The sequence below is a fragment of the Histoplasma capsulatum genome (assembly GCF_000150115.1).
Source record: "Histoplasma capsulatum G186AR genomic scaffold supercont2.5, whole genome shotgun sequence".
Classification (NCBI taxonomy): Eukaryota; Fungi; Ascomycota; class Eurotiomycetes; order Onygenales; family Ajellomycetaceae; genus Histoplasma; species Histoplasma capsulatum.
Genome location: NW_025544805.1, coordinates 866393 through 893371, shown reverse-complemented (window position 1 = coordinate 893371; position 26979 = coordinate 866393). Strand labels below are relative to the sequence as shown.

The following is a 26979-nucleotide window of genomic DNA, read 5'->3' as shown; positions in this document are numbered from 1 at the left end:
GCATCAACTTTGCTTCAGGCTCAGGTAGCAGGAGACAAGTGTAATAATAATAGTAATAAAGAATGATAGGCACGTTGGGCTTTTGGGTGAGGGGAACAAGTCTGTTCAAAAGTGGGTTTGTAGCGGTAACTAGCAATAAACATCAAACTTGGAGAGGGTTGCACCAGCTCTGTGGGGTTGGTTTCGTCTTTCGGTGCTCCAGATCGTTAAAGGCTTTCCCCAACCTGCTTCCTCCCCCACCTTACACCGGTTGTGGCAAACAATAATGGGGTTGCTGGCGATTCGCCTACGTGGTCACCTCCTGGTTTCATACTGCAATTTTTTTTGGCTTGAGTCTCCTTTTTTTTATTTCCTCTTTGGTATCAGTGGTGAACGGTGAGATGATGCACAGGCCAAGCTCTGGGAGCGAGCTCATCATTGAAAAAATGGCCCATTGATTGCTTTAAAGCTTGCATGGCGTTAACAGAGAGCTACTCTTCTCCACCGATATCGCCATGACAGGGCAGCTCCTCTCCCCGCGGTCAAACGACCATGGCTTGCTGCAGGGATCCCCCTACCCGGAGCAGATTGAGGATATTAGGGAACGAGAATACCCATCTCTGAGAGGTTTGATACTCCCAACGTTCTTTCAAATACATATATAGATTGTTGATTTCAAGAAAAAATAGCTTTGGAGGTGGTACTCATTTTTGTTGTTTCCACATTCTGTGTCCCTAGTTAACCCAGGCCTGGCGATGTTACAGAAACAACCTATCTTGACCATGCGGGAACAACGCCATACCCAGCATCCCTCATAGATGCATTTTCTCAAGAAATGAAGACGAATCTCTTCGGAAATCCCCATTCAGCATCCTCATCTTCACAGTTGTCCACACAACGAGTGGATGATGCTAGATTGCGCGTTCTCCGCTTCTTCAACGCCTGCCCCCATGATTTCGATGTTGTCTTCGTCGCAAACGCAACAGCTGGTATCAAACTGGTTGCGGATGCTCTTAGAGACTATGATGAGTGTGGGTTTTGGTACGGATACCATAGGGATGCACATACGAGTTTGGTTGGGGTCAGAGAACTGGCAGCGAGGGGACGGCGGTGCTTTGCGGATGACGAGGAAGTTGAAGACTGGATATCTTGTCATTCACCAAATGCGCAAAGCCCTGTATCCGTTCCTACTTTGTTCGCGTATCCAGCTCAGTCGAATATGACAGGTCGTCGCCTACCTCTTGACTGGTGTCGCAAGCTGCGAGTGTGTAATATCTACTCTCTTTTGGATGCGGCATCTCTCGTCTCCACCTCGCCATTAGATCTTAGTGATGCGGATTCTGCCCCCGATTTTACGGTTCTGAGTTTCTATAAGATCTTTGGATTTCCGGATCTCGGTGCTCTTATCGTTCGCAAAAGCGCCCACAATATCTTTGATAAGAGGAAGTACTTTGGAGGGGGCACCGTTGGTATGGTTACCAGCCTTGAAGATCAGTGGCATGCGAAGAAATCGACTTCCGTCCATGATCAACTCGAAGATGGCACCCTCCCTTTCCACAGCATTATAGCTTTGCATTCTGCTTTGGATGTACACGAACGCCTTTACGGTTCCATGGAGAATATTTCGCGCCACACAGGCTCGCTGACCAAAATACTGTATGATAGCTTAGCTGCTAAAAGGCATGCAAACGGAACCGTTGTTTGTGAGATGTATAAGCATAAGGATTCCAGTTTCGATGAACGGACTACCCAGGGCCCCATAGTTTCATTCAACCTGAGGAATAGCGATGGCGAATGGGTTGGGAAATCGGAAGTTGAGAAGCTCGCGGCGGTGAAGAATATTCAAATTCGGTCCGGGACGCTATGTAATCCAGGTGGAATGGCATACCACCTCGGCTTGAAGACTGAGGAAATGAAACGGAATTACAACGCTGGTCAACGTTGTGGAGATGACAATGACATAATCGATGGCAAGCCAACTGGGGGCTTGAGGGTTAGTCTGGGAGCTATGAGTTCCATCCGCGATGTTAATCGATTCCTCGACTTTATTGATGAGTTTTATGTGGACAAATCCAACGCAAACACCGTTCTCAGACCTCAGGGTGTTATACAATCCAAGAGAGGGCCCCAGCCTTCTAGCTTTTATGTCGACAAGCTCTGCGTGTATCCGATCAAAAGTTGTGGAGCATTTATAGTCCCCGATGGCAAGCAATGGGAGGTCAAACAAGAAGGCCTCGCATGGGATAGAGAATGGTGTCTAATACACCAGGGCACGGGGGTGGCTCTCAACCAGAAAAGATACCCTCGAATGGCTCTCATCCGCCCTGTGATTGATCTTGACAACGGCATCCTACAAATTTCACGTTGGATGCCCGGCGCTGATGATAACCCCCTGAAGTTACCCTTATCAGACCAATATGTCGACATCTCAACAGCTGAACTCTGTGAAAATTCCATGAAAAAGTCTTCCACGGTGTGTGGTGATAGAGTACCCGTACAAATATATTCGTCACCAGTGGTTTCTGCATTTTTTTCAGAGTTCCTTGGAGTCCCGTGCACGCTTGCCAGGTTTCCTGCAAATTCATCTCTCCGATACTCGAAACACCAACAACGCTCCTATCTCCCTGAAACCCCGTCACCGTTCCACAGTATGCCGGGCGCTTTCCCTCAACCCAACCTTGCGTCCCAAGTACACAAAAATCCCATACGCCTGTCGAACGAAAGCCCCATGCTGCTAGTATCCCGGTCAAGTGTCAATAAACTTAACGAAACTATTAAGTCGTACGGAAAATCCACATCTAAGGGCACTAGAGCAGTTGCCGCTGATGTATTTCGAGCAAACATTATTGTCGCAGAAAATCCCGCTCTGGCACCTAGCAGCAGGAATGGAGACAGCAATGGCTCTGCTACCGGGTCTATATGTACACCACCAACCTTGCTAACCGAACACCCATATGTCGAAGATACATGGAGAGGGTTCCGCGTGGGGCCCCACAAATTCGACGTCCTGGGCTCGTGTCAACGGTGCCAGATGGTTTGCGTAGACCAGTTCACGGCGGTCAGGAGCGAGGAACCGTTCACAACACTGGCTAAGACGAGGAAAGTTGACGGCAAGGTTACATTCGGAAAACATGTGTGCCTTTCGCATGATAATTCGGAGGATGGTGTAAACGGAAGAGGGAAGGTTATGATAATGACTGGTCAGGTTGTTGAGCCGTTGTATGAAGAAACGGTCTGATAGAAATTTTCTGATTTTGATTTTGATTTTTACATTTTCCCCCAGCGTCGAGTGTACATTTGACTAATATGAAAGTAATGTATATAAGTGAAGCTGTTTATGTTGGATATCGTGGACAAGTTCCGCAGTAATTTATCTATATATTTTGGTCTTTTTCCACCTACTAGACATTACCTATGCAGGCACTCAATACCCAGGTAAAACAAAGGCTATACCAATGCTGACCTGATTCCAATCCTTCGGTTTGCATAAGAGAGGGATAACGCTCACCTAGTCTGGTGCAATACTCTGATTATACCCATGCCGATTCCTTTGTATTAATGGCTAATATACCAAAGGGTAATAAAATAGTTGTAAGAGGAAACGAGGAAACGAGGAACGTATTTACCTGTACATGTATTAAAAAAAATTTAAGATGCCGTACCCATATTCATACAAGAGGAATTTTGACAACGAAAACAATGAAAAATAAAATGAAAACACAACAAAACTCCACACGTTCCTTTAATATGATAGAGGCCAAGCCATGTAAACAACGTATTTCTACATACGCGAACCACACCTCCTTACTTCCGTGGGTATTTCTTCCATCCTCTTCCGTGACCCCGCTATAGAACGGTTAGTAAAAAAGCCCCTTGAAATCAACAAAGGGGAATAGGTCGGGTAAGAAAAACAAAGAACGTACCTGTTTCCACAGCCTGATCATCTCCGGCATACCCATCATGGCCTTCTTCCGATCCTCCAACCGGCCCTCTAGCGTCCGCTCCCACTTATGACCCTTAACCTTCTGACCAATACCCGTACCACGAATTCTCAATCCTTTCTCAACGGCCTTAGTCTCCCGATATACCGTCGACTTGCGGCTGGGAGGTAATAGCTCCTCGACGCCATATTTCGCGGCCAACTTAACCAGCTCATTCTGCCGCCGGAGGGAAATCATGGCCCCCCGCCATCGCCCTGTTTCGGGATTTTTATACGGTAGGAATGGGTTTGGGTGTTCTGGATCTGAGCGGAGGAAGGCCTGTGACATTGAGAAGGCGGATTGGTCCACTTTAGGAGCCTTTGAGGAGCGAGATGGTGTATAGGGACTTGGAGCTGGAGCTAGGGCTTCGGCACCTTCCGGTACTTTTGGTGCTCCTAGGGCATTTGCGGAGTATATTTGCGGCGGGTAGCGGGCGAAGAAATTGCGGAGCCGGAGGGGAAGATTCTCCAGTATGCCAGAGGCAGCAGTTTTGGTAGCCATTGGGACTATCTGCCAGATGGCCTGCCCCCGGTTTTCGTCTTAAGTGCAAGTTGATATTGCTGTCGTTGAAGAGAAATTCCTGGAGAAGGCAGGTCACGTGGTGAATCAGTAAACCAAACTGTTTTAGGGAATAGGTTGTGGCTAGTGGTAATTAAAATTTGGTATTGTAGGTACAGAACATGCTCATATTGCCGATGTAACAGTACGTCGTTTGCAAGAGAAATGAATACGCCGCCAAGCCTCCGATCCTCTCTCACTCCTTCAATTACTTATTACTTTCCGCAACCCAAAGTCTGCACCTGTAATCCACTTCTTTGCTCTCTGATTTTCTCCATAATCCCAATCACCTATACGCCTTATTATCAACTGCTCAACACTTATCTGACGAGCCCTTCGATCGCTAATCGACCTGGATACGCTGTAGCCGGGACACCAGAACAGTCGTTGCCATGGCTGACTTGATTTTTGGTGGCACAGAAGAGGAGAATGCGGAATTGAAGAAGCTGCATGCGGAGGTGGTGAGTTTTTTGTAATCGACTTGTGTGCTTTATGTGGCAAAACATACACGCTAACTGTTTCTCTTGATGCAGCTGGAAGATTCTGATAACTTCGAAAACTGGGAGAAATTGATTCGTGCGGCGGAGGGGCAGGAAGGGGGAATCAATCGCAATTCTAACCCTCAAGCTATTACAGCAACAAGAGGCGTATACGACCGATTCCTGGCCAAGTTTCCCTTGTTGTTCGGATACTGGAAAAAATATGCGGATTTGGAGTTTTCTATTGCGGGGACTGAAGCTGCGGAAATGGTAAGTTGCATGTTTTTATATACATAGGTTTCTTTGAATCAGCCCGCAAATTATATCGCACGAATCGCAAATAACAGTTTATTTGGCAGGTTTATGAACGGGGTGTTGCAAGCATTAGCAATTCCGTGGATCTATGGACCAATTACTGCGCGTTCAAGGTCGAAACTTCCCACGATGCAGACATTATTCGAGAGTAAGTATGGGCATGTTGGTTTCCTTCCCCATAACTATAATGACACAGCGCGGATATTGTTGTGGTAGCGAGGACAAGAGGTGCAGATTAGTATCATCAGCAAAAGCTTTTTGATGGGTGAGATAGTCATCTGCTACCCAGGCTCCCCTTGAAACTTTTTCTCACCCTTGAGTTTCAGGCTCTTGTTTTTCCTTCGCACAACAATTATATTGTTCGGGAATCCTTCTACATATTTACCGCACGATTAGATACCATTCTCCGTTGACCTTGACCCAGTTGGGCCTTTCACTAAAGACATATTGCATATGCCATGTTTGCCATCCTTCACATTCCCTCATTTCTTCCCCTCCTATTCTTCCCCTTTCCCTCCACTATATTGAATATGAAGTAGCTGACATTGGTGGAACAGACTTTTTGACAGGGGCGCAAGCTGTGTGGGGCTTGACTTCCTAGCACATCCGTTCTGGGACAAGTACATCGAGTTTGAAGAACGTCTTGAAGCTCAAGACAAGATTTTTGCCATATTGGCAAATGTTATAGAAATTCCTATGCACCAGTACGCGAGGTACTTTGAGCGCTATCGCCAGATGGCTCAAACTCGCCCCGTCTCTGAATTAGTTCCACCAGAACTGTTAAGCCAATTTCGTGCAGAGGTGGACGGTGCAGCAGCTGGGATTCCTCCAGGGTCTAAGAGTGAGGCAGAAATTGAAAGAGACCTTCGCCTTCGGATTGATAGCTACCACCTGGAAATATTTTCGAGAACGCAGACGGAAACTACCAAGAGATGGACATATGAATCCGAAATAAAGCGTCCCTATTTCCATGTGACGGAACTAGATGAAATGCAGCTGTCCAACTGGAGGAAGTATCTTGACTTCGAAGAAGCTGACGGCTCTTTTTCGAGAATTCAGTTCTTGTACGAGCGTTGTCTTGTTACATGTGCTCATTATGATGAATTCTGGCTCAGATACGCCAGGTGGATGCTGGCCCAAGAAGGCAAGGAGGAAGAAGTTCGGAATATTTACCAGCGTGCCAGCACGTTATATGTTCCAATTTCTCGGCCTGAAGTCAGACTTCATTATGCGTATTTCGAAGAGTTATCTGGACGGGTGGACGTTGCCAAAGATATCCATTCCGCAATCTTGATATCACTTCCAGGCCATATTGAAACTATCGTGTCGCTTGCGAACCTATCACGTCGCCATGGAGGCCTGGAAGCTGCGATAGAGATTTACAAATCCCAACTTGACACACCGCAATGCGACATCCAGGCTAAAGCTGCGTTCGTGGCAGAATGGGCTAAACTGTTGTGGAAGATTAAGGGTTCACCTGCTGATGCCCGACAGGTATTCCAGAAAAACCAACAGTGGTATCCGGATAGTCGTCCTTTCTGGACAAGCTATCTGATGTTCGAACTTGAACAACCTACCAGTGCAGAAACTGAGGACGTGCAATATCAACGCATTAAGCAAGTGTTGAGCGAAATTCGATCTAAGAGCACCCTCCAGCCCGCGATTGTAAAGGAGCTTGTCCAAATTTATATGTTATACTTGCTAGAACGTGGATCGAATGAATCTGCGAAGGAGTATATGACTCTGGACCGCGAGATAAATGGACCCCAGTCCGTTCAAGCATTGATGAAACCATTGGTTGACAAGGATATCCAAGTTAGTAAAGTTACTGTCAACCCGAATGGACGTCAAGCCCCTCCAGCCACGGAACCCATCACCCAGCAAGCTCAAGTCCCGTACGGCAAACAGTATCAGCAACCGCCAGAGAGACCTATTTCGTCTAATGGGAGTGTATAACAGCCTTTACTAGCCTCAAACATGGTTTTTTTGTTGATAGTTTCAACAGTTTCCAGCACCAGGCTGTGATTTTCGCGTGTAATTTCATGATTTCATATATGGCTCCCGCTGGCACACATCTCTTCCAGATTCTCTATCTCCTCGCAGAATTGCGGAACAATTCCTCTGTATTTTCTTTTCTTTGTCTTTTTCTTTTTTAGACTCGGGGGCTCGGAGGCAAAAACTATTGACAGCGAGTTTGCTAGGAAACGATTAATGGCTTAACTAACGTACCAGGTCGCATCAAACTATCAGTTTCGGGTACCTGCTGCATTGCTACTATGGGGGGATGGTCTCCGATTCAATGATTGGATGGAGGCAGATGTATTTTATTTATATTTTGAGTTTTTTATGCTTCTTATCTTGTTTTTCTCTTTTATGTTTGGTGGATTCCGGAACTTTGCGCGCCTCTGAACTATTTGAAGGAGGAGTGATTGTTCGTACGGTAGTTTGATATGTAGAACATTTGAATTTTTCCAAAGTTGAAATTAGTTGAAAGTTTTCAAAAGGAAGAAGAGCTTGATTTCTGTATAGCAAGTTTTACCCTCTATACCACCACCGGTGATTGAGCTCTTTTGCCCTAGCGGCCTAATAGTCTTCAGAGTACGCTGACTAATACGCTGCTTATCATGTTTTCCAGACAGAACGCCCACGATTTAACTGAGAGCTTCAATTCTGAGAAGAGCACCTGTTATTTGGCAATAACTATGGATTGGATCGCTGAAAATAGACCCCCTGGACCACCCCCGGAACCCTTTGAACGCTCTCCTACACCACCTCCGCCGCCACCCGTATCGCTGGTGCCGCCTCCGCCACCAGATGCCGCTGCTCCTCCTCCGCCCCCGGATTCAATAGCTCCTCCTCCTCCTCCCGAAGATGCGCCGCTTCCCGAGCCGCCTGCAACTAAGAGAAAGAAGGTTGGCTGGGGAAGTCAGCGGTCAGCGACGCCTCTGAGTGTTGAGGAACTACTCCGAAAGAAGCGGGAAGCTGATGAAGCTGCATCAAAGGTACGTTGAAACTGAACTGGGCGCCGTCACATTGCGCCATTTCCCTCTCCTTTTCCTACGGGTGCATTTGTTTACGATGAGCATTTCAATCGGTTCGGATACATATTTTCCCTCACAGAAGATGGAAGTTGGTTACTGACTGACTGCGTTGTTACTTTAAATTTTCTGTGTCTAGCCTAAATTCCTCCCAAGAGCAGAAAGAGAGAAGCTCGCATTAGAGAAACGCGCGAAAGAGGTGGAAAATAAAAAGCGACTGCAAGCAAACGGCGCCAGGCCCTCGCCTCGAAATTCTGAAACGAACGGTTATAATTCTTCAGCATCAAGAAGTGATGGAATTGACGGATCTTCCCGGCCCCTAATTCCCACGGGACCCCGTGGCATGAGACACGGAGAAATCCCAACCGCTCCTGCCGCGATGCGCACGAAACAAAATGATATGCCTCCACCTCCTCCTCCCGGTCCGAAGGCTGATCAAAAGGGAGAAAAGCGGCCTTCTCCAGAAGAAGCACAAGCGGCCTTGATACGACAACGATATATGGGAAGTGACCAGACGTCGAATTTCTCTGCGAAGAAAAAACGGAGGCGGACAACGGAAAGGAAATTTAACTTCGAATGGAATGCGGATGAAGATACCAGCCCCGATTACAATCCACTCTATCAAAACCGTTCCATTGCAAATTTCTTTGGTCGAGGTCGCTTAGCTGGGTTCAGTGACGAATTTGCAGATGCGGTTACAAGAAACTACGCAAGAGCTCTAGAAGATAGAGATCCGGAGGCTGGTAGAGCCAGAGCGAGGGAGATTTTGGAAATGGAAAGAAGAAGGAAAGAAGAAGGGGGACGGCATGCCTTGGACGCACATTGGTCCGAGAAGAAGTTGGAACACATGCGCGAGAGGGACTGGCGAATATTCAAGGAAGATTTCAACATCAGTACCAAGGGAGGAAGCATTCCCAATCCCATGAGGTCGTGGGCCGAATCGGGATTGCCAAAACGCCTTCTTAGTATTGTTGAGCAAGTTGGATACACCGACCCGTCGCCGATTCAGCGAGCTGCTATCCCTATTGCATTGCAAAATCGAGACCTTATCGGTGTTGCTGTGACTGGTTCCGGAAAAACTGCAGCATTCTTACTCCCTCTGCTCGTCTACATAGCAGAACTCCCACGACTAGATGAGTTTGAATGGAGAAGAAATGACGGTCCGTATGCGATAATCCTAGCGCCAACACGCGAATTAGCCCAACAAATCGAAATAGAAGCCAAGAAGTTCTCTGTCCCTCTTGGATTCAACGTTGTCAGTATTGTCGGTGGTCATTCGCTGGAAGAACAGGCTTACAGTTTGCGCAACGGGGCGGAGATCATCATCGCCACCCCCGGCCGTTTGGTAGACTGTATCGAGAGACGAATGATTGTCCTTAGTCAATGCTGCTACGTTATCATGGATGAAGCTGACCGTATGATTGATCTCGGCTTTGAGGAGCCTGTGAACAAAATCCTCGACGCCCTCCCCGTCACAAATCAGAAACCGGATACTGAAGACGCAGAAAACGCCCAAGCAATGAGCCAACATATCGGTGGAAAAGACCGATATAGGCAAACGATGATGTATACCGCCACCATGCCTTCTGCCGTCGAACGAATTGCACGCAAATACCTCCGACGGCCCGCGATCGTCACAATCGGCAACATCGGCGAAGCTGTTGACACCGTTGAGCAGCGCGTCGAATTCATCTCCGGCGAAGACAAGCGTAAGAAGCGACTAGCAGAGATCTTATCATCGCGAGAATTCCGCCCACCAATCATCGTCTTCGTTAACATTAAGCGCAACTGCGATGCTGTCGCGCGCGATATCAAAAACATGGGCTATTCGTCCGTCACGTTGCATGGGAGCAAGACGCAGGAGCAGCGTGAAGCTGCCCTGGCGTCCGTTCGGAATGGAAATACCGACGTGCTTGTTGCAACTGACCTGGCTGGACGCGGTATTGACGTTCCGGACGTTAGTCTGGTGGTTAACTTCAACATGGCGACGAATATTGAGAGTTATACGCATCGTATTGGTCGTACTGGACGTGCTGGGAAGAGTGGTATTGCGATTACGTTCTTGGGCAACGAGGATTCTGATGTCTTGTATGGCTACTTTCCCCCCTCTCTCCTTTTTCCTTTGAGTTTTCTTTGCTCTATTAACAACAGTACGCTTACCAATATTTCAACCAGATACGACCTCAAACAAATGCTTATGAAATCCTCTATTTCCCGCGTCCCTGAAGAACTCCGTAAACACGAGGCCGCCCAGTCGAAGCCCGTACGAGGTGGCTCCGCGTCACAGAAGAAGATCGAGGAGAGCAGTGGCTTTGCCGGAAAGGGAGGTGGAGCTGGGTGGTAAATCGGAGGAGTTCTCTCCTCAATCCATGTGCCTTTTTCCACGCTTGCGTTGCGTCATAATCTATTAAGGCTTCTTTTCTAGCTCTTACTCTTAGCCCACTAGGCGCTTTCAATGCAATGTAGCGGGCCTTATGACATGGTATATCTCATGTATATTATTATGAAGCCAACTTGACGAACTTGTCAATATGGTATTAGGGACAAGATGAATACATTAAAGCACGATCAATCAATCAAAATAAGGAATGGAAATTATATCATACGCTTTGGATAACTAGTGTATTAATAATAGCAAACTTATTATCTTCGGAATTGCATGGATTGATTTATATTTCTAAACGCCAATGAAATAAGTATAATGAGCAGAGAGGGGATTCGAAAATGGGATGCAAGTCTGAACGGTCACGCAGAGTGGGATTATCAATTCCACAAAACTCTCGATTTTGCAATACAATAGGGATAGCAGCTCGCTGAACAGGTGACGGGTCGGTGTATCCAACTTGCTCAACAATACTAATTTGCATCAAAGTAATATTTCCTCTTGGCATGCTCCCTAGGACATAGTGAGCACCTTCCAATAACCGCCATGACGAAAACTACCTCATGTAAATGCAAATTAAGTTACTTTGAGCTCATGTATCCGTTTTTTGAGAGCCAGTCCTCAACGTCAGCGCGATCGCGTTTAAGCCAACCAGCCTTAGCATAGAGGCTGTCAAGACTTTGTTGAAGGGAACGATCAAATCCCTATTGTGTCGGTGGTTAGCGAAGTGTCATATTTATATTTGAGGCCTAATACCGAAGACGATGAGGAGCCACGAACCTTCTGATCTTTGTCCTTAAAGAAAGAAACGACGTCCTGGATTTGCGCATCTGTCGACAAGCTCCCTGTGCAAATTTGCACCACTGAGCCTAACATACTAAATTCAGGAGGCAGTCGCTTGGTAACTGCTTCCCAATTCTGCTTAAGCCATGCCCATCTGGCAGTGATACCGTTTGTGTGCCCGCGTAGGCCAGATAGTGGCATATAGATGTCTTGAGCTCTCACCTCGTCCGACAAGCAAAGGGAGAGCGTCTTTTGGATCAATTCGCTGTTTTCTGCACTACCCAACGTGCGGAGAGCTGTATTTTTTTCAGCTGAAGTTGATGCAACGCGGTACCATTCAAGCACGGCGTTGTATTCTTTTTCCCCACCTTCTCGAAGAACAATATCAAAAACACTTCCCCGAATGTTAGGATGGATGGCCGACCGATCACCGCTTGCAAACCGGCTAAACATGTCCTTCGCAGCCGCCACAACCTTCTGGTCTCCAGATGATCCAGCAGCGCTAAACATCAGTGCTTTGAATTGCTGGAGCACGTGGTCATCACCCGTGGAGAACGACCACCCAAGCGCATGAGCCTTTGCAGTAACCAGGGAGCGCTGCAGCTCCTTTAATGCATCTTTGGTCTTGCTATCTTCAAACATCCATGCGCCACGGATCGAACCAATACGGGTGAGGATTTCATTCCATACAACAAATTGTGGCTCGGTGTCAAATCCAACTAACAGAGAAAGTATGCCAGATGTTTTCTGATAACCGGAAGAAGCCAGTGCCCCCGCATCAGCGATCATTCCGGCCCTGTCTTCCACAGTTAAAAGTCCGTCTTTGGCGGCCTTCCCCAGTTTCCGAAGGCGTTCTGGACTGTAAGAGGTTCGATATATACCAGAGTGATCTGCATTAACCTTGAAGAAATCAAGATCTGGGACCTTGAACTCCGCTTCCCGGCTAGTGAGCATTAGAGCTTCGTTAATTCCCTCACGAGTCTTCAAACCAAGCATCACGGGGAATATGGTCTTGTCCTCTTCTGGTTTGACGTCTCCAGTTCTCAGAAATCGATTCTGTTTCACGGAAATCGAGCTCTTGCTGGCGTCTTCCGTAACAGTAAGGACTGGAAATCCGACATTTTTAGTCCAGGTGTCCATTACCGACTGGATAGGTTTACCATTGCTTGCTCCGGTTAGTGCTTCCCACAGGTCAGCAGTCTTAGTGTTTTTGTAGGCATGCTTCTGGATATAGTCTCTAACACCCTGGATGAAATTTTCTTCTCCCATATATTTTGAAATCATTCTGAGCACAGATGATCCCTTCGAATAAGAGATAGCATCGAAAATCTGGCTAATTTCATCAGCACGATAGACGGGAACCTCCACAGGATGGCTGCTCCGCAGCGAATCAAGAGACAAAGCCATTTGAAGGTTGTCGATGACATAAGATTCCCAGACCTTCCACTCAGGATAGAAGACATTGCATGAGTACCAGGACATCCATGTGGCAAAGCCCTCATTAAGCCAGAGGCCATCCCAGAAATCCATAGTGACGAGGTTCCCAAACCATTGGTGTGCCAATTCATGTTGCACTGTCTCGGCAATACGTTGCTTGGCAGCGGCGCCCGCAGAACTCTCGTCGTACAAAACATCCACGATACGGTACGTGATCAAGCCCCAGTTTTCCATCGCGCCAGCAGAAAAGTCTGGCACAGCAACCATGTCCATCTTGGGGAGAGGGAACTCGCTACCAAACGTCTTTTCATAAAATTCGAGGGTCTTTGCCGCAAGATCAAGGGAGAACCTTCCGTGTTCAATATTCTGGTCGGGAGGGGCATAGACGCGGATGGGAACTCTGAAATTCTTGGTTTCAATATAGTTGAGCTCACCAACGATGAAGGCAACAAGATATGTTGACATCAGCGGTGACTTGGTGAATTTGACTGCTTTTCTCATGCCCCCTGTGATCTGCGAATGTACTTCGGTCTCCGATGCAACATCCATGTTGCTCAAACATGTTAAATTCTTATCCGCTATCAGGGTGACAGTGAACTGCGCCTTCAGCGAAGGTTCATCGAAGCAAGGGAACGCCCTTCGAGCATCCGTAGGCTCCATCTGGCTGGAGGCCATATATTTATTCTCGCCATTCGCACCCTTGTAGGAGCATCTATAAAAACCAGCCATGTTATCATTCAGTTTGCCCTGAAAGTTAATCTTCAGTTGAGCTTTTCCTCCTGCCTCAATTGTCTTCTCAAAGCTAATAGTGGCAGTTTGTTTTTTCACGTCCAAGGAGACCGCAGGGTTGGAAGCCGTCAAGACTCCATTAGCGGAAACAGTGCAAGTTTGGATTTCGATGTCCGTGGAATTGAGGGAAATCGAATTGGTGTTTTCGACAACATCAAGACTGTTTTGAATCAAATTGCAATCAGCAAAAATCCCTCATGATGGTGACCTTTTTCTTTTTCTTTTTTGTGTTTTTCCGGGGAAACATCTTTTCACGTACTCTATGATAACGGTACCTCTGTAAGTAAAGTTGCTGAAATCCGGCTCCAAGGTCAAGTCATAATGCAATGGCTTGACATTAGTTGGGAGGATCTCCCGGGCAGCCATCGCCGTGGCTCCACCAGCAACGTCGTCGCCTTGTCTTGCGAGACACATCCTTCTAGAAGAGCAGTGCCTCTTAGCCTGACGTGCAAGGGTAGTACGAGGGGTGAATCGAGATCGAAGAGGGACGGGGAACGCTGTAAGAGGAGTTGCAAGAGTTGCAGACGTACTTGATGAGGTTGTTGTAGGTGTTATTGTTGTGGTTGACAAAAGCCGCGCTCGACTCTCGAAATGGGGAAGTCGTGGAAGAAGAGTCTGTTCGGAAGCAACGGGGGTACAAAGTTGTTTTCTCTTTGCGATGTTCAGGATCGACCGAGCGTTCCTGGAACTGAGGGAAAGCATGGACTGCTGCGATGCGGGGCAGAGCGAGCAGCCGCGACTATATACGAGGACGAGGGCGAGGGCGGGGACCGGGGCCGGGAGACGAGGGCCTCTTCCAGACGGGAGAAAGCCAATGAGCGCAAGACAGCCCTGGTTGGGCTAAGAACGATTCAACCGCTACTGCAGGCCCGCGGTGGACACCGAAACTCACGCTGACAAAATCAAAGCTGACAGTAAATACGCAGCACAAGACGCAGCAGAAGAAGCAGTAGGGCCCCGGCGGATAGAAGACAGCCAAGGTAGATTTCTTGTAGAAAGCTTCAACTGCGACGCTGTGGAGCTGGCGGGACGGTTTTTATTTTAGATATAAATTCTGAAGTCTGAGTTGCGGCTAAGAATGAGTTCCTTGAGATAGCGCCGGCACACGCTGACTGGTGCTTAGTCATTGCTTCTGCCTCGTTATAAGGAGTTAAGTGTTTTCTCTTCCACCACCACACAGATTGCGAGAAGTTGGATATCATTCCAGCAGTTCAAGTCAGTGGCCATACGTTGACCTGCTCAGCCCTTTTATGTTTTCTGCAAATGGCTAGATATGCTTGCTCGATCAAATTCGACAAAGGTGTAGGTGTGTTTTACTACCTGTTCATCCTCATGCTTGAGCTTCCAGCATCCACTGCGCATGACAAGTAGGGATGTACAACACACAGCACAATGAGTTCACCTCCATGGAAGGCTGGAACATTGTGTTTTAGTGGCTTTTTGTCCTTTTGGACGGAAACAACGAGGATTTGACCTGATTGTGTTGGGGTGGCAATCGTATTAGGAGGTATCGTGTATAAACTATGTATCATAATCTACAATAATGATAGTTGATAGTTGAATGACTGCTTTCATTCCAAATTGCCTACGAAAACCGTACAACGCAAATCCCTTTAATGAAGGGCGCATGCATCCGCATCATCCATCCCAGCCGCTTCTACCACCATCCAGTCCAGCTTTCCCCTTTTCTTCCATGCCGATAGGAACTCGGGTTATGATCTGCCTCGACCAGCCATCCGGAGCAATGACTGTCTGTTGCACCAGGCGATACTTCCTGACCCAAGGAAATATTGCTGCCCAAAATAGCCAATATATAGCGCCCGCCGCAAAAATTCCGAGTCCAACAACGCAGTGGATATAGTATGGCAAATGCACATAGACATTGTGTTCCTTGTCTGGCGGCGGTAGGTAAGGTGCCACTGCTAGGAAGACGTTGGAAAGCAAAAAAAATATGGTAACGAGCCGGCTGGCACGCACGGTCGGTGACCAGTCCGGGTAGCTTTTCGGAAACATATAAATATGCAGCAACCCGGCCGAGACAAATATATTTACGACCGAGAGCGGATACGAAATCAAGCTGGGAGGAAAAAGTCAGATACATATATGCATGGCGAATGGAGGGGATAAAACTAACTTGAGCAAGAAGTTGTATGCGTCTCCTGGTGGTGGAGCAAGCATAACAATGGCGGATATAAGATAATGCTCGAACAGCCCTGCGGCCGGCGAATTGAAAGGCCTATTGCTTGCCCAGAACCTGGAAAATGGCAGAACCCCTTCCCGGCCTAATTCTTGGATAACTATTGACACATTAGCCTTCAATTTTTTGGTTGCTGGCATGCATGTCGTGTACTCACTTCTTCCCTGGGAAAATATAACAGACTGAACATTCCCGAAGGCACACAAAGCTATAAAAATGGATAAAACCCTCTCTGCCTTGGGGCCAAAAACATTTCGAAAAAAGGAAGCGGCCAGGATACGTCCAGAACCAAGATCTCTTGTTTCGGGACAACAACAAAGTATGCAACATTGACCAGCATATACAAAACGCTGGCAAGCCCCACCCCTATGGGCGCGGCGATTTTCAATGTTCGAGCTGGATTTCTCGTCTCGCTCAATGACTGTTGTTGGCATGTAAGAAACAGATAATAAAATCAGGGGACGGAACTGTGCTAACTCACATAGTTTGCATTCGAATATCCAACGTACGACCAGATCACGCTATACAATGCTGTTACAATCCCATATACACTTGGAATACTTCCTTCAAACGGTCGAGAAAAGTTATCAGGTTTCTCCATGTTCAAGTGGCCACCAAGAGCCACGGCCCCTCCAGCCACTATAATGAGGATTACAAGGAACTTCAAAGCGCCAAGGAGATTTTGCAGGCGTAGCCCCCATTTGACGGCTATTGCATGTATGAGAAAGGCCAAGGTGATACATGCAAAACCGATGCCCCGCTGATTCCATCGGTTTACCTCAATGTCCGCCGCATGAAGGACATATTCACCAAACGCAACGCTATTACCTGCTGCCCAGCCTAGAAACAGGGCATACGAAGCGAACATCGCCGTGACTAGGAATCTCGGCTTGGTATACACGTACTCGAGGTAATTTTTTTCCCCTCCGTTTCTACCACTTGTTGTTAATACACAGAGTTGTTGCTGTTGGGAGAATGATGCCGGAGGGAAAAGGCCAGGCAGCTAGGTACCTTGGGATTGTAGTTCCGAATTCAAGGTAGACTGCCGTGCCAGTCATAGCAATAACCATTCCCATGACCCATACTATTAAAGATAGTCCGACACTACCTGTGAGTGCCAGAATGGCACTGGGAGTTGCAAATATACCTGTTCCCATAATCCTATTAAAGATCAAAAAGGAAGCACTAATGACACCTATCTGTCTTCGGTTTTCAGGGCATTGCTCCGTCACGCTGCTGGTATCTACGAATACATAAGACGTCAGCCACAATCGGTAACAAACCTTTTCAGTTTCCGCAAATGCACAACGCAGAACAAAATAGAGGATACCAAATGAAACGGAGGGATGTGGTATTCTCACACAGCTCAGTAGTAAGCCCTGAATTGCCCGAGCTCCTTTCGCCCATGCTTTCAGAGCTCCCATGCTGCCTTGTGCTTCCTGATATCACAGCTCGAGACGAAATATCGTTGCAGAACGGAGATGTGCTTGATCGAACATCTGGTAACTGCGACATAGATGTCCCCATAAAGATAAACCCCGTTTTATGTAAGGCAAAGTCTTTCGACCTTCGGAAAACTATATCCACTATGAGCAGGAAAAGTATGTCAGGAGTGTGAATATGCAAGTAGTGATTACATTCTACAGCAAATGAGAAGAATTTATATATATATATATATATATACCTGGATAATACTTCCAAGGCAAAACAGTTGAGGAAAGCGCATCCAACAGATATCATGTCACGGAAGGCAAGAGGGATTCTCTGAATATTTGCCCATCTGCAGAGCAAGCGCCATCCATACGTACAGCGAGGAAGAATACTATTCGATAAAGCATCCAGACGATACTCCAACCAGGAGAAGATTCTCCAATTCCCATACCTGTATTCCGGATTTGAAGCTCGTTGAACACCCGCTCTCATCTTGCAGGAAGTCTCGTGAGCCACCGCCTACATAGTCAAGAGAGGTTTTCGTTGGTACGAGAAGAAATGGGAGCGCAAAAGTAGAGTATGGAGAATTGAAGGTTGGAGATCAATGTGAAGATATTGATCTTATTTATTGGTTGTTTGATTGGAAAGAGTCTAGTTAAAGTTCCGGCGTGTCTACATCACGTCAGCCCAGCATCAATGAAAGTATAGATATATCTTGATTTAGTCTTCTCATATGGCTTCAAACCCCTTTCTTTTGAGATCCATTGCTGGCTCATCGGGTTCGCCTTCTCCGCTCCCGAAACTGGGGCCATATCTCTTTGTACTGGCCTTTTTTTTTCTCCTCAGAAACAAGGTTAGGTCTTGAGAGCACAGTTCACATTACTTCCCACTACTGTGAGAAACAGAATGAAGTCGGTACACACATGAAGGAGCCCACATTACAATGGGGTCCCATCAACTGACACTCGGCTATTTGGGACTATGGTAATTGTTAGAGCCTTTCCGTGGAAATTTCTGATGCTAATAGCTTCTTTTGCTCAGGTTATAGTATCCATGATATGGGGTCACAAGTTTTTCATCTTTATGCCGAATGTTCCTCGTGGGCACAACGATTATGAGCGTGAGATTCCTACAAAATACCATATCTATTTTTGGCCGTTATTCACAAATGTATTCTGATCTCACCGATATGGAGACTTTGGGAATCTGGTGAGAAATTGAAACCATTCCATCTGGACAAGGAGTTTGTCTTGAAAATTATGAAACTTGGCCCACGGGATATCCCAACTGCCAAAGGTCTCCCAGAGATGACTGGTTAAAGTATTTCCCTCCACAAGTTGATGTTCTATAAAAACAGGTTACTTGTTTGTTAACCCCCAGCAATTTACCAACAAGTAGAGCGTTATACTTAGACGTACATGACACACACTTTGACAGTACCAGGGACTAATTGCGTTTTCGACTTTTCGATAATTGGGGCTGCTCTCTCCCAATGCCTTCAGCAGCAGAATCTGAGAGTTTCCCAGAAGCTTGGCTCGGTAACTACGGAGAGCAGGTACTGCACTGTGTTTTCTGTCAGCTTGCGAAAAGTCTTTCACATATCTTGTACCATACGTAGTCCAAGCACTCCTAACTACACCCCGATAACACCTTCATCCAAATCCAGGATGATTGCTGATTTCAGAACTACATATATCTGCTCAATAACCCCACTGACATATCAACTCATTCCGCAATCAATCAATTTCAGCCTCTTAACTGGAGTTACAATCTCTTGGACTGGATGCCGAGGATGTTCTTTTTGTGTTGGAAATGTCCTGCAAGTGGTTGGACGTCCCATATGACGAATGCTAGTCTCATCTAATTTTTTGATGGCCCAGAACTCCAAACACCGCCTTTGGTAAAGTGAGTTATTGTTATGGAGCATGCCTCACAACATTTTGGCCTTTCATCAACAGGCTCGCGCTCGCTCACATCTGCTCGTCAAGCAATGTCCTAGAATGAAGGAGACAAGAGTAAAGGAGTGCCCCAGTCCACCTTTATGGTATGAGCGATGAATATTTGCCCGTGTGGGCTGAATATGCTTATGGACGATATCAGAACTTCATGGAGATGACGCTGAGATACAGTTTTCCAGTTGCTGGTCCATTCTAGATATACAGGAGTATCTGAAGCTAGCCTTACTTGTGCACTTGCACATCGCTGACATGCTCTCAGAATTCACTGTGCGTATGAAAGTTGGAAGCATTTTTTCTCCGTGGACATGGTTAAGCATTTCTTCCGGAGTCATGCGTGTCTGTTGTCTGGCGTTTTATGGAAGATGAAAGACCGGTTCATTATAACAATTCTATGAAGAATCAATTTTCCAAAACCTGATTCGACTAGACACGGGCAGGCTTCAAATCGCGGAGAGCATCCGTTAGCCTTCAGCTCGCCAAATCCAAAACCATGGCTATCGGTAATCTAGAGATATTGTACTGCAAGAAGCGGGGGGAAAAAAAAAAAAGAAGAAGATATTTACCAGCAGGCTTTTTTTTTGTTACAACATGGTCCCAACGAGGGTCGAACTCGCGACCTTGGCGTTATTAGCACCACGCTCTAACCAACTGAGCTATGGGACCGATTTGATTGGCGGATCATTTGTCCACACGGCTCTCGTCGTTGTCTGATGTCTGACATTCAAAAGTTGGCCCTCAGGGACATTTCCAGGGAATCTCACGACTCGCAATACGATTAGGGTTGGCTAGAGGATCAGGGTCTGAGAAAGAAACACGTATATATATATATATCTAAAACCCTCTAGGGGGATAAAGATGGGTGGTGTTCCAGTTATTCCCCGGTCGAGAACTGAAGCACCTGACGCTGGCAAAACAACATCCATGGATGGGACAACCAAGGGTTAAATATAAACCAGGATAACGGGTCATTATGGGACAAGAGACAGGATTTTCATATGCCATTATTATTTTCTTCATCGCCTTAGGGAGTCCGCGAAAATAACTGATATGCCATTGTTCGCGGCAATCTCCCATTTTACTCACCACAACGGTATCAGGTAGCCCCGAGGCGACCCCCCTTCCTTTCAAGCTCTGCGCAAATAGAAGCGCAAGAGAATTGATTTCGAGAGGGTGTTCTTTTATTCCGATGCGTTTGCCAATCAATATATGTTTCCTTCCTTTGTATATCACCTTTATTACCGACGGCATAATGTACAGAATGTCATCAAAGGGATTTAATCCTTACGCTGTAATTGCAAGATAGTTAGGGTTAGCTAGCATGCTTCAATGCCAAACGAACGGTTACTATCATTTATTTACCACAGCGCTGGGTGAGCCGGGTTTATATAGTTATATTGAACTTCTTAGATATAGTCGAAGTAATTAATAAGTCCTGCGAACCTTTTTTTCCCACAATTTGCAAATACTAGTTTTCCTGTTCTGAAATTTCCTACATAGTGCTATATACATAACTATATTAAAGTTTTAAAAAAAAAAATTTTGAAAACAAAAAGAGACAAATCGTTGTAGAAACCATTCATAAATGGTTTGAATCAAACCATATCAAGTTCCTTCACACCCCCCCGTATCAGTGATAAAGAAAATGTCGAGCAAACAATAAAAAAAATAATACAGATTGGCCAAGCAACGGACCAAGGGCAGAGGAGGTGGAAAAAAGGATAACGTAAAAATAGAGGTTTGACCCTCTTTCGAGTCGTGCATGCGAAGGGAGGGGGTTGGTTGGGATTAGGTCAAATTGCCCACCAGAGGCAGAGGAGTTGGAGATGGGGGGGGGCGGGGGTAAGATGGAAAGAAACCACATAAACTTGGAGGGGGGCCCCAAAGCGACATAGGGAAAGTTCAAAAATATATGAAAAAAAAGCAAAGCAGAGCATCGCATAAATAAAAACTGGCAGAAATTTCCTTGCGGGTTTGTGGTCATCAAAAAAAATCCTTGCGTCATTCTCCACATGTCTTGTGTCTCTTTCGTGGGGCAAGATAACAGGCGTTACGGGAAAAAAAAAGTAGGTACAAAAGAAAAAAGGCCACCTATACATATGTGTCCACTATTTGCCCGAATATATCACTCATATATATAGATTTAGAAAAAAACAAAACAAAAAAGTATGAGAGAGAGGGGGAGGGGGAAGAGGGAAGAGAAGGAATTCATCACTCAGACGGCATAAGCAGGCTGTCTCCCAGAGCTGCTTCTCCGATGCCTGCTCCCCGAATGCCCACGATGGCTCGAATGTGATCCCCGCCTGCGCGACGAGCCCTTCTCATGCTCCCTTTCCTCATGATGATGCATGAGCACCGCCAGAATCGACGTGATGAAAAAGGAACCGATGTTCATGATCCCAAACGCGAACGACGTCTTCAGCATCGCGCATACCTTGGTCGGATCGCGTGCCAGGGGGTTATTGGCGCTCTGACCCGCGAAGCCGAAGGGCCCCAGCGATAGCGTGAGCGGGTCGAAGCGGAAGTTGCCGCAGTCTGCGTTCGCGATGCGGCGCAGTTGGTAGACGCCTGCGATGAAGGAGCCCACGAAGCAGAGATCCACGAAGGCGACGAAGTGGGCGGAGCGTTTGGCGTTGGAGTGGCGGATGAGGGTGTCCAGGGCCCAGAAGATGCCGAGCACGCTGACGATGAAGAGGACGAGGATGTAGGTTGGGGTTAGTTGGTTGTTTTTGACGAAGCCGTCGACGAACCAGGACTTTTTGGGGGGGAAAAGATGAAGTCAGCATTTTAGTTATACGGTGGGAGGGATATATTATTGTTGTTTTTTATTGCTTTTGCTTTTAAACTCACAAGAATGCCAATGGGTATGATTAGGGTCACTAGCTGGCCTATTCGCCAACAGATAAAGAAGAAACCGGCGATCATATCTGCAGACTGGCACGGGTCCAGTGGGATTATTTTGGCGTGTTAAAATCAAAATTGAAAACAACGTCTGCGGTGATAGCGGATGCTATCTCAACCGGAAGATTTGCCCGATAGATGTGGGAGGATGCGATGCAGTGGGAGCCTAGGACCCGCAAACAAAACAATACAAGTTCGTGTGATCTGACTGTGACCTCGGATTTTTTTTTTCTTTTCTTTTTTTGTAAAAAGAATGGGGGTATGGTGGCTGCGTGTGACCCTGCCGTACTCTGAGAAATTGGGGAAGAGATGATTGTTTTCGCCCTCGTCACGATTTGAGATGGGGCATATATGATGGTATATGATGGGCAGTTGTATAAAGTATAGTGAAGGGTTCAGAGCATGAACGAAGAACAGGATCGACGTGCAGAGATGGATTAAATACAGCCAACCACAAGGAGAGAGTCGTCCACCTGGCCAACCAGTCGGGGCGTTGGTGCTGCAAGGCTGAAGTGGGTGGGTTTTAAGAGCGGGTGGTTGATTGCAACTTGTTTTGTGGCTGGGAAAATCGAAGCTCGAGACAAAGAGGGATAATGGCGGGGTCAACATCAGCAGCAGCTCACCAGACCAATAGTTTGCCGAGATCTGGGCATCTGGTTAGTTATCGATAAGCCCGGCAGCGGAAGGAAGATGCAGTGCTCAAGGATATGAGACGCAATAATGGACATTATTGCATTCTATCAAGAATCGGAAACAAGCCCTGTGCGATGTACTCTATACTCCACATTTACTCGTTTACTATTTTTACTCTGACGGGATCGAGGGAAACTTTGATGATAAAGTTTTCCTCCGATCTGGTCGACTCCCGCAGCCTAATCTAATCTGATCCGTGTCCATGGCAACGTCGGCTTATGTAATCGTACGTAGGCCAAGAAACTGCTTTCTTATCCCTCCCTAAATTGAATCATAGATCCACCAGAAGGTGAGGGCAAAAGAAATATCCTATACATAGGACTACGATATTGCATGTATAGAGTAACATACGCGCTATTTACCCATGCTGCACTGGGCTGCGCTTTGTTAAGATGAAAATTGCTCGAAGAGTATACAAATTTACAGTGAAGAAAAAAGAAATGAGAAGGGTCGGTGGTCAGTCAGTCACTTGATGAAGCATAATAGCGGTGGTAGCAGCAGATGCAAATACACAACAGGGATGAAGCCGCTTTACAGGAAGTGAAAAAGAGCGCCACCAGCTGAAAAAAAGCTGGGAAAAAAAAAGAAAAAAGAACAGCAGCAAGAAAAAGATGAGTTATTCCACAAGTATTCCACAAGTCGTAAATTTGTATATACGGGAACAATCAAAACTGTACCTCGGAGCTAAAAACGGCAATTGACTGTGTATATACACACCATGACATAACCCTTATCATCTCCTCTAGAGGGTATACCCCTATTTGTATGGTTCAAACCAAAACAAAAAAGGGACAAAAGGAACGTCCCTCATCATCAAAAAGTAAAACAAAACCGCAAGTAATATATATAAAAAGGGGGAAAAACAAGGATTTACAGTATCCACAGGAGAGGAGGTGGGAGGGGAATCATCGGCGGAAAAAGCATGAAGAAGGAAAGAAACCAGGCTCGAACTCATATAAATTAGGGCCCGGAAAGCATCCACGCAGAAGGAACTTGAAGGAATGGGGGAAAATAATACGGAAAGGAAACAATGAAAAACAATAAAAAAACAATAAGAGTCGGGAACCTACCTCAACCACAAAAGAAAGGGGAGGGGGAGGAGGGGGGGGGATAACTTCATTTCCGCAAGGGAAAAACGGCGCGAATGTGTAGAGGCGCGAAATGGAAAGGAAGAGGTAATAACACTTCAAGATAAAGAATGAGAAGTTGCACCACGGCAGTCTAATATGTATGTAGGCAGCAGGCTTGCAGAAATTAGAAGGGGTATCAATCACGATTTAATTCTGTTTTGCATACGCTGATAATCAAAGAACGGGGGGGGGGAAAAATAGGGATTGAGATTCAAGCCATCATTGCCAGCGAAGGGAAACGGAAACGGAAACGGAAACGGAAAACGATGGCCTGGTATTAGAAAAGAAAAGGGGTAGGAAAATATGTAAGGTAAAAAAGTGCGGCATAATAAATATCATAAATTAAAATATCGTCAAGACCCCCGAATTAGGCAAATCATCTATTCTTTCTTTTAAAATAAGATTCTCTAATTACTTCAGACTTAGTGTGTTCTTATGAATAAGGGTTGTTTCTTATTCAAATTTTCGGTGGCTCGACATGGGAGCCGGGGTGTCCACTGCTAGTCGGGAGCGGCGGAGTGGACGGTGCAGCTGGCGATGCGGTTCGTCCTGGGTATGGCTGGTAGCTCGTTTGTTGCGGTTTATATGGGGTGTTTAGGTGGGTTGTGGACTCGCTGCGATGCGACCGGCTCCCAGAACCTGGTTGCATTTCAAACGCGACTCCGGCGGAGTCACCGCTCGACGAATATTCTCGCTCCAATTCCTGTCTTCGCCGCAGGTAAGGGTCTGCAGAAGATATCCGGTCGCTAGACATCCGGCGAACAGGTGGGGGTTTTCGCGTGAATTCATCGTCTTGACCCGTGGAGGTAGCTTGATACTCTAAATCATCTGTACGCCGCAGCGGCGCCACCGAATCATTGGAGCCTCCCATATCAAACCGGGAGCGGGAGGGAGCAGTGGGACCGGTACCCCAGGTTCGAATTGGGTACGCACGGCCTTTCCTCCAAGGTTCTGATAGAGGAGGGAAATATTGGCGATAGGCGACGTAGCCACATATAATACCCAGCAATGAGCCGAAGAGCACATCAAAGGGATGATGTCGTGCGTCCATGATTCTGGTTGCGGCAATAAGTCCCGCTCCAAGTGTTGGGAAAAGCGATAGGAATGTTTTCCACACTTCACCCCGGCTATCCAAAAGATGAAATTTACCGGCGAGGTAGAGGGAGAGATAAAAGAGACCGGCGAAAGAAGCTACAACGGGGATTTTTTTACGTTAATGTCAACAATCATCACGAATATACATAGATATAAATAATTTATATATATATATGTGTGTTTGTGTGTATCTATATATTGGAGGATAGTTGCCTTACAACTTGAATGTCCTAGTAGAAAATAACAAATTCTGTTAGTCTAGACCTAGAACTGCATCTGCCAAAGTAACATCAAGCAAACGCGAAGCACCTACCAGAGGGAAATGATCTAAACCCATCCTTCAAAATATCATGGCTCAGTTTTGAATCACACATGTCAAAGGTCACCAATTCGTGCGGGCCGAGAGAATCGACACCCTTTGGTCGACAACGGTCAATGATATCCGGCCGGGGTTTCCCAACGGCATTTTTCAGGGCACCTGTTATGACGAAGGCGCTGGCTTGGGCTAAGAATAAACCCAGAAACCCGCAATTAAATTCCCACAACCTATCTTTCAGGCTGTATGGCCCTGTAAACTTCCTCTTCCCCGAGGAGGTGACGGGTTTATTGTGAGAGAAGAGGCCGTCGATGACAATGGTGTAGATGAAGATGACAAGGAGTGGGAACCCTCCCGAGAGGGCGAGAGCGAGGGGGACAGACACGCGATCGTGCTCGGCATAGGGGTAAAATAGAGAGATGTTGTTAATGGCAAAAGGTTGGTGGAAGGGTTCGACACGGTCGAGAATGTAGAATCCAACCATCAGGGCTCTAGAATGCAGGCTTGATTAGGGCACTATCCCAAGCAAAGTAGGAGGTCGCATGTCCATGCGCTACTGTTATCCCCCTTGTTTGACACACGATAATTACATACGGAGCACTTACATGAGGATCACATAGTCGAAGATGTATCTGGGAGCAGATTAGCCAAATTCCCCCCTCTCTTCCCCTCCTCTCCTCCTGGTATCTTTCCCCTTTCCTTTCTTTCCTCCATGATCGCGATCTTTTTTGCTCAGCGGAGGCACTGGTAACAGACACTTACGATATTACAATCCGGATCCTAAGAGGTCTATTCGAGAATGGCAGACTGCTGGATTCCATGGCGGAAGGCTAATCAAAAGGAAAAAGGGAGTGACCACAGGGGAGGCACGCAAGGGAACGAACACCCAACAGGAGGACAACGGCCACGACGAAAGAAGCGAGAAAGGACAAGAGGTATCAAAGACAGGGCCCCGACTGCATGGTGAACCCGAAATGGGACAGCTGGTCAGTAATGTGTGCGAAAGCGAGAGAGCTAGCAACTGAGTTGGTGATGAGAGTCAGAGCAGAGCAGAGCCAGAATTGCCGGCGCTGAGATAGCAGGAGAGAGCAGAAAAGAAATACGACGCTGAAGCGTCGATTGCCCAGCCCTGTTCCAGCGCCCGCCCAGGCCCGGGGTGAACGCGCCAGCCACACTGGTAATCCCAGCTTGCCCTTGCTGCAGCCGCCGCTACGAGGAGGTTACGTACGATCAGTTTTCCCGTCGAGTTGGGTTAGTTGTGTTTACATATCCAGTCGGTGGTTCATCGCACGCTTGTTCAGTTGAACGACATACAGAATAGTGCTTTACAACACCCAGATAGAAAAGGAATGAGCTGACTACCACCCCTAGATTGCTCCAGGGCTGAAGGTGACTTGACAAGCATGGGAACCCACCCTCCCCAAGCGCCTTGCGTGAGCTGGCCAACCCTGAGTCCCGACCAAGCCCTCCACAATTTGGCATTTTCCCTTCACCCTCGATGTTTCAGAACCAGACCCGAG

General features: G+C 46.8%; 9 protein-coding genes and 1 non-coding gene across 10 annotated transcripts; 3 read left to right on the top strand and 7 right to left on the bottom strand.

Annotated features, from left to right (window-relative positions):
• Positions 1–494: 494 nt before the first annotated feature.
• On the top strand, positions 495–3375 carry HCBG_04253 (molybdenum cofactor sulfurase; the record flags this gene model as incomplete). The annotated part of the gene is made up of 2 exons (XM_045431302.1): positions 495–606; positions 744–3375. 2 exons carry the CDS (start codon positions 495–497, stop codon positions 3215–3217), a joined length of 2586 nt encoding a protein of 861 aa, XP_045287855.1.
• A 334-nt stretch (positions 3376–3709) lies between these two features.
• HCBG_04252 (mitochondrial ribosomal protein MRPL25) lies at positions 3710–4460 on the bottom strand (the record flags this gene model as incomplete). The annotated part of the gene is made up of 2 exons (XM_045431301.1): positions 3710–3825; positions 3903–4460. The coding sequence occupies 2 exons, from the start codon at positions 4458–4460 to the stop codon at positions 3784–3786; spliced, it is 600 nt and encodes a 199-aa protein (XP_045287854.1).
• A 288-nt stretch (positions 4461–4748) lies between these two features.
• HCBG_04251 (pre-mRNA-processing factor 39) lies at positions 4749–7801 on the top strand (the record flags this gene model as incomplete). Its single annotated transcript, XM_045431300.1, has 4 exons — positions 4749–4978; positions 5051–5266; positions 5356–5459; positions 5869–7801. The coding sequence occupies 4 exons, from the start codon at positions 4910–4912 to the stop codon at positions 7265–7267; spliced, it is 1788 nt and encodes a 595-aa protein (XP_045287853.1).
• Positions 7802–8013: 212 nt separating this feature from the next.
• Positions 8014–11002, top strand: HCBG_04250 (pre-mRNA-splicing ATP-dependent RNA helicase PRP28; the record flags this gene model as incomplete). Its single annotated transcript, XM_045431299.1, has 3 exons — positions 8014–8313; positions 8489–10437; positions 10525–11002. 3 exons carry the CDS (start codon positions 8014–8016, stop codon positions 10691–10693), a joined length of 2418 nt encoding a protein of 805 aa, XP_045287852.1.
• Positions 10972–15164, bottom strand: HCBG_04249 (aminopeptidase; the record flags this gene model as incomplete). The annotated part of the gene is made up of 5 exons (XM_045431298.1): positions 10972–11436; positions 11513–13901; positions 14001–14581; positions 14634–14762; positions 15144–15164. 5 exons carry the CDS (start codon positions 15162–15164, stop codon positions 11314–11316), a joined length of 3243 nt encoding a protein of 1080 aa, XP_045287851.1.
• An 813-nt stretch (positions 15165–15977) lies between these two features.
• Positions 15978–17861, bottom strand: HCBG_04248 (high-affinity methionine permease; the record flags this gene model as incomplete). The annotated part of the gene is made up of 6 exons (XM_045431297.1): positions 15978–16038; positions 16283–16359; positions 16420–16870; positions 16950–17181; positions 17300–17524; positions 17747–17861. 6 exons carry the CDS (start codon positions 17859–17861, stop codon positions 15978–15980), a joined length of 1161 nt encoding a protein of 386 aa, XP_045287850.1.
• A 185-nt stretch (positions 17862–18046) lies between these two features.
• Positions 18047–19229, bottom strand: HCBG_04247 (uncharacterized protein; the record flags this gene model as incomplete). The annotated part of the gene is made up of 4 exons (XM_045431296.1): positions 18047–18197; positions 18293–18348; positions 18788–18932; positions 19138–19229. The coding sequence occupies 4 exons, from the start codon at positions 19227–19229 to the stop codon at positions 18047–18049; spliced, it is 444 nt and encodes a 147-aa protein (XP_045287849.1).
• Positions 19230–19916: 687 nt separating this feature from the next.
• HCBG_11030 lies at positions 19917–19990 on the bottom strand. Its single transcript has one exon. It is a non-coding gene; the product is annotated as a tRNA-Ile (tRNA).
• Positions 19991–21539: 1549 nt separating this feature from the next.
• On the bottom strand, positions 21540–22249 carry HCBG_04246 (uncharacterized protein; the record flags this gene model as incomplete). Its single annotated transcript, XM_045431295.1, has 2 exons — positions 21540–22079; positions 22175–22249. 2 exons carry the CDS (start codon positions 22247–22249, stop codon positions 21540–21542), a joined length of 615 nt encoding a protein of 204 aa, XP_045287848.1.
• Positions 22250–24505: 2256 nt separating this feature from the next.
• On the bottom strand, positions 24506–26833 carry HCBG_04245 (PAP2 domain-containing protein; the record flags this gene model as incomplete). Its single annotated transcript, XM_045431294.1, has 4 exons — positions 24506–25239; positions 25457–25950; positions 26065–26091; positions 26222–26833. The coding sequence occupies 4 exons, from the start codon at positions 26278–26280 to the stop codon at positions 24506–24508; spliced, it is 1314 nt and encodes a 437-aa protein (XP_045287847.1).
• Between the last annotated feature and the right edge of the window lie 146 nt (positions 26834–26979).